Genomic DNA, 14127 nt, shown 5'->3' with positions numbered 1-14127 from the left:
TTACATTTCTTTTGCCACAGTTTAAGTTCCTTTTTATTCTTTTCATTAGGGCAAGACTTCCATTTACGGAAGGAAGCTTCCTTGCCCTTTACAGCCTCTCTAACTTGGCTGGTTAGCCATGCGGGCACCCTCCTGGACTTAGTCGAGCCCTTCTTCCTTTGCAGTATATACTTCCGCTGGGCCTCTATTACTGTTGATTTGAGCAACCTCCATGCTCTCTGTAGAGACTGGACTCTTTTTACCTTCCCTTTCAACCTCCTTCTAACCAGCCTCCTCATTTGAGGGAAGTTCGCTCGTTGGAAGTCAAGGGTTTTTGTGAGAGATTTGCCCGGTATTCTTCCCCCGACGTGCATGTTGAAATGGATCGCAGCATGATCACTGTTCCCCAATGGCTCAGTAACATTGACATCTCTAACCAGGTCCTGAGTACCACACAATATTAAATCCAGAGTCACCTGTCCTCTGGTGGGCTCCATGACTAGCTGCTCTAAGGCACAGTCATTTAGCATGTCAAGGAATCCGGTCTCCTTTTCGTGACCAGAACACAAATTGACCCAGTCAATATGAGGATAATTGAAGTCTCCCATGATTACAACCCTGTCCCTCCTTGTCACCTCCCTGATCTGTTTCCTCATTTCAAGGTCCCCTTCTGGTTTCTGGTCTGGAGGACGATAGTACGCCCCCAGTATTATCATCAGGCCCACGATCACGAGGTCCCCAGTACCTCGTCAGTAACCATAGTGAAAATTAAGAAGCTAACAATGTTTGTGCTTACCTGGTTTTCCAACAAGTTTTTGTAGCTGTTTATCCAAATACTCTTGGTGTTTTGTAAGAACGTTCAACCATTTCCTTCGCAGCCTTTCCAGGTCTCTGTCCTGTAAAGAATTCAGATAAATTTTTATTAAATAGGTTTGCAAACAGAGATGGAAAGTGGACAGCTTCTGCATCTCTGCACTCATGAGTAGATGTCAAAACAAAGAAGCAGTTGCTGCTGACAGCAATGAAAAATACCATGTGCAAATGATGCACTTCTACTGTGTCATACATAACCTACAGATAACTTTGATATAAACATTTACTTGCTTAAAACAATAAACCTAAAGTTTAACCATCTTGTGCCCAAAACCAGAAATATGTAATTGGACAGCTATTCTTCAGCTCATATAGTGTGAAGCCCTGCAATCACAAGGACTAGAAAGGTATCTTCTGTCTTCATAAATGAGAGACAAGATTCTCAGTCTCCTACATATGCCTCATGATTCTAGAGTGGCAAACACCACATTGCAGTGCTTGGCCAATGCACACTGCAGAGCTTGGCCATGGAGATTCCTAGACTCTCCATTTATGACTAGGTAGCACAAGGGCTAATTTTTCTAGTATAGGAACATTAGAACAAAATGATATAAAAAGAATTGCATCTGAAAGAAGAAAAAACCAATAGAATATTTACCTGGTAACTGTCCATGTCATCATCTTCCTCCTAGGTAAAAATCAAGCAAAGCCAAGTAAATTCATAATAGCGATTATAAGCAAGCTTCTACCAAGCCTGAATGCATGAGCTAGAAGAGCTCATGTCATTAGTGCAATGGGATACACTGGGTGTAGCACACAAACTTTGCAGCACTCCTATTTCTTTTTGCACCAGGGCAAGACTCTCAAGCATGGATCTTTCTCAAACCTGCAACCTGAAATCTTCAAACCAAAGATTGTATGAACTGAACCTGGAGCTTTCTGCTTATGGGTTCCTCCTTGAGAAAGTGGCCCTACGCGACAGCCTCCCCCTTGGTTCCCCACAATATTCTTCATGAGACAGCCGCAAATGTGAAGGCATCGAAATGTTGTGTTCTCACTCAGAGTTCCACAATTCACTAAGACTCCATTACCTGATAATTCTCATGACTTTTTGGTGACTTGACATGCCTTATCTGAACACAACCAACTCCAACAGACAATATGGATTCTTCCACGAGAGGCAACGTTCCAGACTCTTGCACAGATTTTACTTCTACTTGAATTCGGTGTGACTGGCCCTGCACAGCAAGAGAACGTAAAGATCTCCATTGGAAGGGGGGAAAATGGTACAGCAGAGACCTCTGCTGGTGACAACTTTATTAACAGCGTTGTACTGGACATGCATCAGGCACAAGCAACCATACATTTAACCCTAGAGCAAACTCCTTCCCAAAAATCTGAGGTAGGTGACAAGAAATTCAATGCCACAATTTCATACAGTAGACAATAAGGTGGGTTTCCTCTGTGCTACTTTCTATCTCACCTGCCTGAGTTGAAAGATGCCACCTGTATGCACATCCTTTGCTGGAATCACCTCTACTGGACAGTACTCTCCATTTTCATTAAGTTCCAGGATTTGAATCCACAACTCCACTTTGCGGGTGACTTCACTCCACCTGAAGAAACACTTCCATGACTTATACATATCTTTGACATCTGAAAGAGTAATTCAGTTGCCTGACTCTGCACTAAGAAAGGTCAAACACACTAAGACAGGCATATGCTTGATTCTATGAAAAAACCCACATGAACAAAACCCACACAAACTTTTTTATGTGCATTTTTCTGGTTACTGCATAATCCATTTTCCTATTAAACCTATTCCCATTTACCCTCAATGAAAAGTCTGCACGTTTCCAGTTCATTTGCAACCACCATCCTTTTACCTGTCTCGGAGGCTTCGTGTTTTGGCCTGAATTATACCCAGGTCCCACAGCGCAGGGTTTTTGCGAGGGTCACACTGCTTGTGCCCATAGACTTCAATGGCCAAGGCCCCATCAGAAAGATACTCCATAAGATCTTCAGTGATATTGACAGAGAACTCCTACAAGAGAAAAAGAAGAGAGAAGGTACACTGTTTATCGCCATCCTCCCATGCTACTCATTTCTCATTGGCTACCACTGCATTCACTTTGCTTGCTAGTTCACACTGAGCTGAAGTCAGGTGCCAGAACTACCACTATGCATTTAGATAAGTAACAGAAAACCTACTTAAAAACACACTTGAAACCAACTGTTCAGCAAAGCACTATTTACTTAATCAACAAAATTAACTAAGGGCGCAATCCTACCCTGCACTGGAACAGGCAAGCCAGGAGGCTTGTGCTGTATCCAGCGCAGGATAGGGGCCAAAAGCTGCTCAGCCAGAGGTAAGGGAAAACCTTTCCCCTTACTGATGGGTTTCCTCAGACTAGCACCATCTCTTGAGGTGGCACAAGTCCGAAAAGAGCGGAGTGGCTTGAAGCCTCTCCGCTCTCCCCAGGAAAGGGGGTTTGGATCTGGCATAACTGCCAGATCCCAGCCCCACCTCCCACCCCTGCACGTCTGCCCCTGGGGCCACCCACTGCCAACGCCCTACCCAAGAACACCTCCCTGTTCACCCCCTTCAGAGGCTTGCATTGGCCCAGCCGGGCTGACGTAAGCCTTGGTGCCTCCGTCGGCACAGAGGCTTGTTCTAGCCTCTGCAGGGTGGTGTGTGACTGCGCACTGGCATAGCCGACTCCTGAGGCAGTGCAAACGTGCCAACCCTCCTGGGCCAGCGAAAGGGACTTGCGCCAGCCCAAGTCAAGAGCTGAATTGCACCCTAAATACTGAAAAAAGAAACACTTGTCTTGGAACTCAGAACTAATTCAGGGAGGCAAACGTAGAAACAAGTTAACAGATATGTAAATGTATAACGTCAGTTATACGTGGCCAAACTAAGATTTTCCCTTATCAAAAAATTTTCCCTTTTCATAACTCCATGCAAGGTTTTCCACATAAGGTTGTGGTGCTAGCAGCAATCCTCTGGAAAGTCTCCTTATGGGCATTTATGCTTCTTTTATTAAACTTTTATCAGTTTAATTCTGAAAATCATTTGGAGGGTCAGTCTGAATCATATGGTTTGCATGAAACCCTTTGGTTTAAGAACTGCTCTCTCTTCAGAAGCCTTCTAGTAAAGACTGCAGTGGCATAGCTAAGGATTGTGTAGCCCAGTGCCAAGCTCAAAATGATGCCCCAGAAGTGACGTCGCATCCAGGCTTTTAAAAAAGTGAAAATGGAGGAAAATCTTCTTCCCCCCAACAACACACCACCCACTTGCTCCACCGCCTCCCCCCAGGTTATCCATAAGAACAGCCCCACTGGATCAGGCCATAGGCTCATCTAGTCCAGCTTCCTGTATCTCACAGCGGCCCACCAAATGCCCCAGGGAGCACACCAGATAACAAGAGACCTGCATCCTGGTGCCCTCCCTTGCATCTGACATATCCCATTTCTAAAATCAGGAGGTTGCACATACGCATCATGGCTTGTAACCCGTAATGGATTTTTCCTCCAGAAATTTGTCCAAGCCCCTTTTAAAGGCATCTAGGCCAGTAACCAATAAGGTGTTACTAGCCCCCATATTAACACCTTATTGGTTCCCTGCTGTATCATAACAACACTTAATTGGTTCTTGAAATGACTGGTCTCATTGGTCAGTTCTGAGTTAAGAAAATTTAGTTTTTGTTACATGATGCAGTTATGTTTTTATTTTCTGGTTATTTGGCTATAACTTTTGAAAGAATAGAGAAATTTTGATGTGGTTTGTTTCATTGCATTCTGCATTAAATTCCACATCGAACGGTATATAGGTAAAAAAAAGGTGATGGTTTCCCCTGCACAGTCATGTTCGACTCTAGGGGTCATCTCTGTCTCTAAGCCAAGGGAGCCAGCGTTGTCCGAAGACATCTTCCATGATCATGCGGCCAGCATGGGTAAATGGCAAAGTGGACAGAATGCTGTTACCTTCCCACTAAAGTGGTACCTATTTATCTACTTGCATTTACATGATTTTGAATTGCTAGGTTGGCAGGAGCTGAGACAAGTAACAGGAGCTCACCCTGTTCTGCAGCACTGGGGTCTCGAACTCCTGGGTGGCCAACCTTCCAGACGACAGTCTAATGTCTTTAACCACTCACATTATAACATGATGGTATTATTATTTGAAAATATCAAGGTTTTCACAATTTTGGCCACTAGTGTCAAGCTCAGGTTTGTTGCCTCCCTAAAATTTATTGCCAGGTACATTTGCTACCCCCTGCACCCCCTCAGCTATGCCACTGGAAGTCTGTGAACATTTCTCTTTCAACAAGCCTTGTGATTTAGCATGGTAATTTTAGTGCCTTTACACCTGCCAGTTTTATTGCTGCTTTTATTATTTATTGACTATTGTATTTTATGTGCTTGTGTTCTTCCATTATGTTTGTGATTGATCGCTGCTGACTTTTTTTAATACACACATACAAAGAGTATTTATTTTGTGTGTTCTAGTTTTGGATGTATGTATTTTTAATAGTCTTTTGCAATGCCACTTCGGATGCCCTTTGGGAGAAAAGCAAGAACAAAATCAAATAAATATGGTAGGATGTATATGGAAAAGTACGTAAGCCATAATATGCTACAACAGGGTTTAACAACTCACTGCATTTTAGGGGCTGCTCAATAGCTCAGTGCTCCACAAGCTGTCCAGGTTGGACTTTCATAGCTACAAAAGGATACGGACACTCATGCACACAGATCATGCAAAGTGTTGTAGCTAAACCATAGAAAAGGATTCTGATTGGACAGAGCACAGGTATCCTTTCAAAACCATGGCTGTGTCTGCCATAGCAAACATTGAAAAGAAAGAATGGGAGCCATGCAACTAACCCAGATGATGAATAGAAAACATGGAGGAAAGAAGACAACCAAGAATACCCTAAAGACACAGCAGATGAAAAAGGGAGTGGGCTCCCTTATAATAAGTAGCAAATCAATTAATGTTAGAAATATGTGCGGTAATACACTCTTATCAAGCCTCATAAGATGCTAACTGGCTGTTCATCAGAAGGACACTGGATCTTCACTGTATATGCATTTTTACACATTTCAAGAGGATGCCAGTTTGGCACATGCTTTAATCATGAAGTCTGAATAACAAACCTGAACAGATCTCAGATTTGCCAGGAAGCAGCAGCAAATTGCAGGTGTCTGGAACATGTTCACTATACCCCCCCCCCCACATCTTCAAAGGACATGCTCCTCCTCTTTGTATTTGTCATCTCTCTATCCTCCTCCCAAGGGGCAGTTCCACCTTGAGAGGGTTCTGCCGTGTGAGTGGAGGGGCTCCCAAGAAACAACCTGAGGCCATGGCCAGTTGACCAGGGTTTTATTATCAAATACAGAAGAACAACAAAAAGGAGCATCGGGTCTCTCTCTGCCCAGTTACTTCACCCTTAACTCTCAGATGGTGTCCCATGGGTTATCCAGACTTCAAGGGGAACAAGGTCTGGAAAGAGCCTGCAGGAACAACAGAGTGCCAAACCATTTGCTACCTGACGGTCTCACCCAGGGTCAAAGGTTGGATGGGACTGAAGGAGTCACTGAGGTCCCCCACCACCAAGGTGCAAGGGTTCCTGCAGTCCCATCTCTGGTTGGGGTCCTCATGCTGCTGATCTCTGCCTCCTCCTGGGCCAGATTGCTGCAGGAGTCCAGGGTCTCTTCCTCCTTCATGGTCTACTCCCAGGCCTTTGTTGGCCACTCCTTTCCGGCTCTGGTTGCCTCCCCTGCACAGGCAGCCAGAGCCAGGCCTCCCTTCCTTGTCCTCCTCCAGTCATTCTGTCTTCTCCTGGTTTCTCTCATCTCCTGCTGTTTTGCCTCTTCTTTCCCATGCACTTTTTTCCTTCTGTCTCTCCTCATTTCTCCTGTATCCTTTCCACTCTCCCCTGCCTTCCTGCTCTTTTCTGTCACCCACCTCCACCCCCCCACCGCAACCTGCTTTTGAGGGCTGCCATATGCAGTGTCTCCCACAGCACAACTGATCATACTTGGCAGTAAACACCTCCAGGGGGGAGTGGCTGCTGCCCAATGGCACCACTGGCTGGCACACCACCTCCCAGTCAATTGGTGGCATTTAAGGGGCCAGGTTCAGTGGGGCACGTGTTTCACTGCAGTGTTTCATGGTTTTCACTCTAGTAAGCGCTACGGTAAGCAACACAACACAACAGGAGCATCAATGTGCAAACTGGCACTCTGTCTCTGGTAGTAAAGAAGAACAAGATGACGATAATTACATTGCAGTGGTCAAAGACAACCATGCACCGTGGTTCCTTGCTGATGGGAGACAGGGAATGATCTACTTCCGGGGCCACTGTCACTGGTTCCAGCTGATCCCAAAAAGAATATTTGCAGAACACAAAGTTGGAGAGATGCTGAGGCAAACCAGTAGCCTGAAGAATTTTAATCTAGGAGGAAGGGAAAGCAATCATGTTTTAAATGTTACATCAATTTTCAAATACAAACATAAGACAAAGCTAGTTTGTAAAGACTAATACTGTATTTATTTACTCAAACAGGAGGCTAAAGACCCAATCCTATCCAACTTTCCAGTGCCGATACAAACTGTGCCAATGGGGCTCTCTCCTTTGGTGGGGAGGCATTCACAGAGGCCTCCTCAAGGTGAGGGAACAAAAGGCTGCACTGCAGCTGCACCGATGCTGGAAAGTTGGACAGGACTGGCCCTGAATAGATGACTTCAATTAGCAACTAACTGAAAATATTCCTAGATTAAAACACTCTAAAAGTCACCACTAGGGGTCACTAGACGACCAGACTTGGTGAATACAGCTGAGGTTTGTTTCATGGAGAAAGAGCAAAAGATATTTATCTGATGCACGTGTATTGCTTAGCAAGAACCGAATACTAACGACATTTATTTGTTTACTACACTCCTGTTCAGAAAACAAGCATCCTTTTCACTCAGAAAACGTTTGTGTCCCATGGAAGTGGGGAATCTGGCACTGCCTGGAACTGCCCAGTCTGGTCTAAGCAGAACCTCAGCCTCAAAATGAAGGCTGGAACAGACATTAGGCTAAATGTGGATAAGTAGCCCAAGGGGACTGCTCTGACCTAGAAGCTCCAATTACTGTAATTTGGGTTGCTTAATTAGGCAATTGTCTCTGAAGAGGGAAGCCTGACTTTTATGTTCAGCCACCTGGAATTTACTAACTTGTACCCTGCTCTTCCCCTCTCATGAGTTCACTGAGGCTCAAACAACATGTTATGCTGCACTTTGAGATTTTTTTCCTCTCCCTCCCTCCCTCCCTCTCAGCTCAAAGCATCCTGGTGCAATGAGTAAAGAACGACAAGTGGCAGAGAGGGTGCCAGGTTGTGACCCTCCTTAGTCCTTTTTTCAGCTGAAAATTACCTTCCTGCCCCCAAACTGCTTTTTCCCTCAAGGAGGCATAATTTGAGGCTTATAAGTGTACCATTGTGTACACAACAGCAGCTTAAAACTTCATGCCAAGATCCATCAAGTCCAGCATCCAGCCTTCAACAGCTACCAGCTAGATGCAGGGGATGGACAGAGTGGATAGAGAGACGCTCTTTTCCCTCTCACATAACACCACAACCAGGGGACATCCACGAAAGTTGAGTGTTAGGACAGACAGAAAAAAATATTTCTTTACCCAGCATAAATAGTCTTTGGAACTCTTTGCCACAGGAAGTAGTGACGGCATGTTGCCTGGATGCCTTTAAGAGGGGATTGGACAAATTTCTGGAGGAAAAGTTCATTGCGGGTTACAAGTCATAGTAGGTATGTGCAAGCTCTTGGCAGACTTCCTGCGAGTTGATTTCAAAATGTCTTAGGGAAGTATCTTTCCTATTGAATCTTATGCTAGACTTTCATAAAAGGAAACATATGGGGAGAAAGATGGGAGCAAGGGGAGTTCAATAACCACAATAGGGTTATTTATACAAAGGCCTTCTTCTCTTGTTTGTACTCTGTATCTAGCAGGCATACACATATTCTTTCTATAGATGACGGCTCCATTTACCTACCATAGCTGATATACAATGACAGATCCATCACCCACAATCTTGCTAATCCTTTTTAAGAAGGATGGTTGGTTTCCTGGATCGTCCCTGCCCCAGGGAACTCACCATGCACACTAACTTATGCTCCTGAAGGTCGTTCTCAGTGGAGCCTTCCATGCTGTCATCACCGCCTGCAGTCCGCTCCCCAATCTCTCCACTCACACGCACCACTTCAACATGCAGACGACCTGCCACCTAATGGTGAAAAATGATCATCATAAAAAAAAAAAAGCAAAGAAATTTTTAGGAACCAAACAAGTGGGTGCTTTTAAAAAAAACTTGTTTGCAGCCCTGCCTGAATGTGCAATGGGGAGTGGGGGGGGGGGGAGGAATCCAGTTATTATGAAAGGACAGTGAAACTGCCAAGGGGCTAATTTTTGGTCTCAGTTCAGTGGAGGTGAAGACAGGAGAGCTGCTGGTGGAAAGGTGGGGCACAGAATCAAACAAATTCTCTCTGATATGCTAAGCCAAAGTGCTATATCTGGACTGTACCTGCAAGCAGTGAGAGTTCATAAGAACACAAGCAGAGTGCTACTGAATCAGCCTTGAGGGCCATTTAGTCCTGCAACCCACTTGACCAATGAGGTACTTTTAGAAGCAGAGCATAATGGCAAATAGCCATCTCCAGCTCTTGCACCAGTCCTCGCCCTCCCCCACAACAAGGAGATTCCACCCAGTCATCACAACTAACAGACAGTGACAGGATGCATCCTCCATGAATGGGTCTAACTCCCTTTTAAAACCATCTAAGTTAGTGGCCATCAACACATTGGCACCAAATTGTGAATAAAACAAGTTATCCATAAACTATTAATCAGGCATGGGTAACTGAAACCGCTCATACTAGTTTTCTAAGCGAAAGTATTTTGGTGGAGACGCATTCAGCCATGCGATTCCCCATTTGCTATCTAAAGTGGTACAGCGCAGACAAGCTTAAGAACTAGTCACACACTTTGGGATAGGTGTGTGATGTAGGATAGGACACTGTATGGAGAGGATAGTCAGCATCCTCTCCATACAGGAACTTTTAATGAGGTTACCTCCAACTCAAAAAATTGACATTTGGTACTAAACACTTCAAAAACTAATATATCAGAGCCAGCAGAGGAAGAGGGACAATTTGTTACTATAGACAGTTGCCCTAGAAACAGAACAGCAGAAGCTGGAGGACTTTCTCAGCTCTTTTTAAGCAAAGTGCTCCAGACTCCTGTGGCACACCTTTCATTGGTGTGCTGTGGCGCTGTTATACAGGACTGCAGCCTCAGTGTATTACAAGACAAACCATTGGGGGGGGGGGAGTTATGCAGGACTAGAATGTAAATAAAGGCAGTTGGCTATTACCAGTGTCTATGACAGAGTTGGAGAATCAATTGGAACCGTGCACTGAACTGTAATTCTCACATAAATGACTGGGCAATTATGTGGCTCTGCACCAACTGTGCAACTGGTCATTTAAAACAAATAGTCACCTCTCCTTTCTGATTGATGATGGGCACAGCGTACTGCAGCTTCACATCATAAAACAGGGACTCGAGGAAGACATTGGCCACACCGATTAGGCTATGATTCTCTTGCTCATCGTAAAAAGGATCTGCTCGCCTGAAGTAAGACCTAATGACCTTGAGGTGAAAGAAAACAAGTGACAACATTTTATTGCCAGCAGCAGTTAAACTTAAGAGAACCAGAAGCACTCACGATGGCAATAAGAAGACTAACGAAACAGCATGGCTAGATAGTTGGAGCTTGGGTTGAAGTACCACCAGGAACGTAGGCACTTAAAGTTTTTTGACCAGTGGAAACAACATCTTGCCTTGCAGGGCTTTTGTGAAGACAGCACAGATCACAAAAGGACTTTGCAAATTAAAAGCGTCACATCAAAACAAAGTTCTAAAAGCACAGCAAGATGTTTCTTTAAGGGCTTTAAGGGAATGTTTGCTACTCTATTACAGAATAAGAACAGCAATACTTCTCTACCTCCCACCTCTACATACCAGATTGTCCTCCTCACAGTCTTTCCATTCTTGATAGAGGTCTCTCATGTCTACGAGGCGGTTCTCCAGCTTCTCCAGTGACCAGATCTGCTTGCCTTTGCCTTTTCTCCTCACCTGGATGGCTGGCTCACTGAGAACAGCACCTCGCTTCAGCAGGCACAGGAGGAGGAGATGCAAAACATACCAAAATAAGAGTTACCTTAAGAACATGCTTGGATCTTCATTTTTATTTTTGTCACTCAATCACACAAAGTTAAAGAAAAACTGCAGCTGAAAAGAACTTTTTGATCATGGTGCTTTGCTCATCTTAAACAACTTAAGACGGAAAAATACCTGACAACAGGCAGGAAGGAGACCTGAAAATAATGAAGAAAAGTGATCTAGGTAGGAGGCAAAAGTAATGTAAGTCATCTATCTGGGTTTAAAGGTCAGTAACTGTTTGGCCAGGTGGCCAAATCAACCAATCATCAAAGAAAGGGATCCTCACTCACTTCCAACTTTCCCTCTCCCTTTCAAGCAGCTTCTTGGAAGTGTGGAACAAAGAAAGTTAAACAGGGAAGCAGAAGCTTGTTGGCAGTGTTCTAACCTTCTCTCAAAGAAAATCAGGTACTGTACTCTTCAACTAACACTTGAAACAAAAGGTGAGAAAGGAGCTCTCAAGTTCAGTTATTCCTGATCCACCGAAACCTCAGTTTGGAGAATAAGGAGGTTGTGGCCTTATTGTGGCCAGTAAGCCTTGGTTACAGGCCTGATGCTCATACATGGAATGAGTTAGTTGTCATTTGCTAGCATCCTGAAACAGTACATTTCCAGAGTCCAAAAATCACGACAAGAAGGGCTCTACAAGTAACTTCAGCATCACCTACGGAATAACAAGAAATGGCAGCTGTGGTACCAGCATTTACCAAAATGTAGCCAGCAAATAGGACCTGGAAACAACAATACCTGTGGCTGAAAGGCTTGAGGAATCTCACCTTTCTGTTTGCATTAAGACTCGAAGCAGGGATTTGCAAAGTGACTTTGTACTCGGTCCTTTTGTCCATCTCTTCTGCAATGAAGCTGGCTTCTCTCACGTACAAATTAGCTTTCACAATCTGTTCCCTCAGCTTCCTCAGGCTGTGGTTCAGCATCTCTTCTCTTGAAAAATGGGGGGGGGGGGGAGAGAGAGAAGATTCAGATGGAAGAATGAACAAAAATCAGGATTTTGGTCAAGAGCTTTCTCTGGATGTGTTTTGCGCAGGTGCAATCTGTGGACAGGTTTATGCATCAATTTTTCTGAGATTGAGCTGTGCTGCAAGGCTTTTGTGCACTGGATACGTGGCACATGCAACTATGCATCTAATTGGAAGTGTGGTGAAACCGTATGAGGAAGCACAGGATGGGTGTCTGCTGGGTAGGAGTGGCATGGCACCTTTCTGGGCCAAACTGTTCCTCACTGTAGAGATAAAGGGTGAAGCTAGGATGATATGGGTTGACTAAGTATGCATGAGTTTCCTATTCACTTCTATGAAGTTACATGCTCCGCTTGCATTTGGATATTCCCCAAACCAAAAGGTCGAACTAAAAAGTTCTGAGAAATGGTTGCATACTGTCTTCACCCACCTCTCTTCTGTCCACTGCCGTAGTCGCTGCTGAGCATTGGGAGAGTGAAAGGAGAACCTGTCCATGGTGCGGAAGTGCTGCTTCTCTGGAGACAGTCGCCTTCGGAGCTGTTCCAGTTCGTGTTCGTACATGAGTCGCTGGCGCTCCAAGGCAGACCGCTTCTCTTCTTCATGCTGCTGCTCCAAACTTTGCATAATCGACTGCATAGGGTCTAGGAAGACAACACACAAAGATATGGAGGGAGAAGAGACACAGGCTTTAAAATGTGGAGTAATAAAGCTAAGTAGCTTCCATAATCAGCAGCAGTGGTCAGCTGGAATAAAGACCCCACACAGGAACAAAAAAAAAGAAAAAAAAAAGAGATGGGTTGCACAGTGCTGCAGAACAAGAATTGATGGAGGTAATCTTTGCCCAGCACCTCAAGTGTTGCTTGGTAAACTGATTAAGTGAGCATCTACTTACTTCAGCTTTCTGCTGTGATCAAATGAACCCTAACTGACTCACAAAGAATCAATATATGTCACCACCCACTGAGAGTGCCACAGAAATTCTTCCTATCAGAAGCAAGTGCTTTGGAGCCCAAACCTATGCATGTCTATTCAGAAGTATGCCACATTATGGTCAAAGGGGCTTACTCCCTGGTGAGGACAGGATTGCAGCCTTAGTCAAAAGATCTGGGGAACAGAGTAGCAGCTATGCCATCTTCCGGTCTCTAACCATCTAACTGCTCTACACAAAGGATTAACATACATAAGGGCTAAACTGTATGCTATATTAAATGCGTAGCTTGGCCGTTGCACACTTATTTTGTTGTTTTAAAATGAAAAAAACCAACAACAGCTGCACTGTGATTCTAATCTAGACTGGGCTGCCTAGGGTTGCAGTTTTTCATGGGAAGAAGTTCCCACCTGCTTCAGCGGGTGCTTTTTCAAGTAACTCCAAATCAGTGTTTGAAGGATCACCTGCATTCATTGTGTTTTCTACCTAAGTTATTCCAAAGGTCATTTTCAGTTGACATAGTGCCACACAGAGGCCATGTGCTAACAAATTCAGAAGAACGGTCCTGCTCCTTACCGTTGCCACCAAGAGCTTTCATTGTCACCTCCATCTGGGCATATTCATAGTTGAAGTTAATCTCGCTGGACACCTCACTGGAGCTGTCTCCGTCTAAATCCAGCTGCTCAGAGCTGCTACTTCCTTTCATTGAATTGTCCTCATCCTCAGCTTCTAGCTTCTTTTTCTTTTTTGGCAAATTCAGCCTTGAAAGGGGAAGAATTTTTTTTAAGCTGCTATTATTCCGAACTTTAACCAACTGATAGGTTAAGATTAAGCAACCGTATTATGAAGCAAGAGGGTGACCACCTTGGGCAAAGGACCAAAACTGCAATTGAGAGTTGCAGATTGAGGGATCTGAACTCATGGGGCCCAATCCATCAAGGAGTTCTCCTGCACAAGCACTACTGAAGCGAATTGGAGCTGAGCAACAGAGCTGATACAGGAGAACTTCTTGCATACTGCAACCCATGTTAATTTGTGGGAGTGAATGGCACTTGTGATTTTTCAACTCAGAAAAGTCAGCTCCAGTTAACTGAAGGATATTGAATAGCCTTAAGGAACACACCAATCAATGTCCCTCCCTTCAATC

General features: G+C 44.5%; 1 protein-coding gene across 1 annotated transcript in view; it reads right to left on the bottom strand.

Moving 5' to 3' along the window:
- KIF13B (kinesin family member 13B) overlaps positions 1–14127 on the bottom strand; it is a 143725-nt gene that overhangs the window by 43479 nt on the left and 86119 nt on the right. Inside the window, exons 16-27 of the mRNA XM_066626486.1 lie at positions 13557–13741; positions 12483–12693; positions 11855–12017; positions 10881–11027; positions 10359–10508; positions 8956–9084; positions 7086–7256; positions 2679–2836; positions 2276–2408; positions 1884–2030; positions 1451–1480; positions 776–875 (exon numbers count right to left, since the gene is read on the bottom strand). Of these exons, the coding sequence (XP_066482583.1) occupies positions 776–875; positions 1451–1480; positions 1884–2030; positions 2276–2408; positions 2679–2836; positions 7086–7256; positions 8956–9084; positions 10359–10508; positions 10881–11027; positions 11855–12017; positions 12483–12693; positions 13557–13741 (1724 nt within the window). The remainder of the gene's footprint in view (positions 1–775; positions 876–1450; positions 1481–1883; positions 2031–2275; positions 2409–2678; positions 2837–7085; positions 7257–8955; positions 9085–10358; positions 10509–10880; positions 11028–11854; positions 12018–12482; positions 12694–13556; positions 13742–14127) is intronic.

This window comes from Tiliqua scincoides, chromosome 1, assembly GCF_035046505.1.
Source record: "Tiliqua scincoides isolate rTilSci1 chromosome 1, rTilSci1.hap2, whole genome shotgun sequence".
Taxonomy (NCBI): Eukaryota; Metazoa; Chordata; class Lepidosauria; order Squamata; family Scincidae; genus Tiliqua; species Tiliqua scincoides.
The sequence above is the reverse complement of the archived record's forward strand: the minus strand, read 5'-3'. Positions and strand labels throughout refer to the sequence as shown.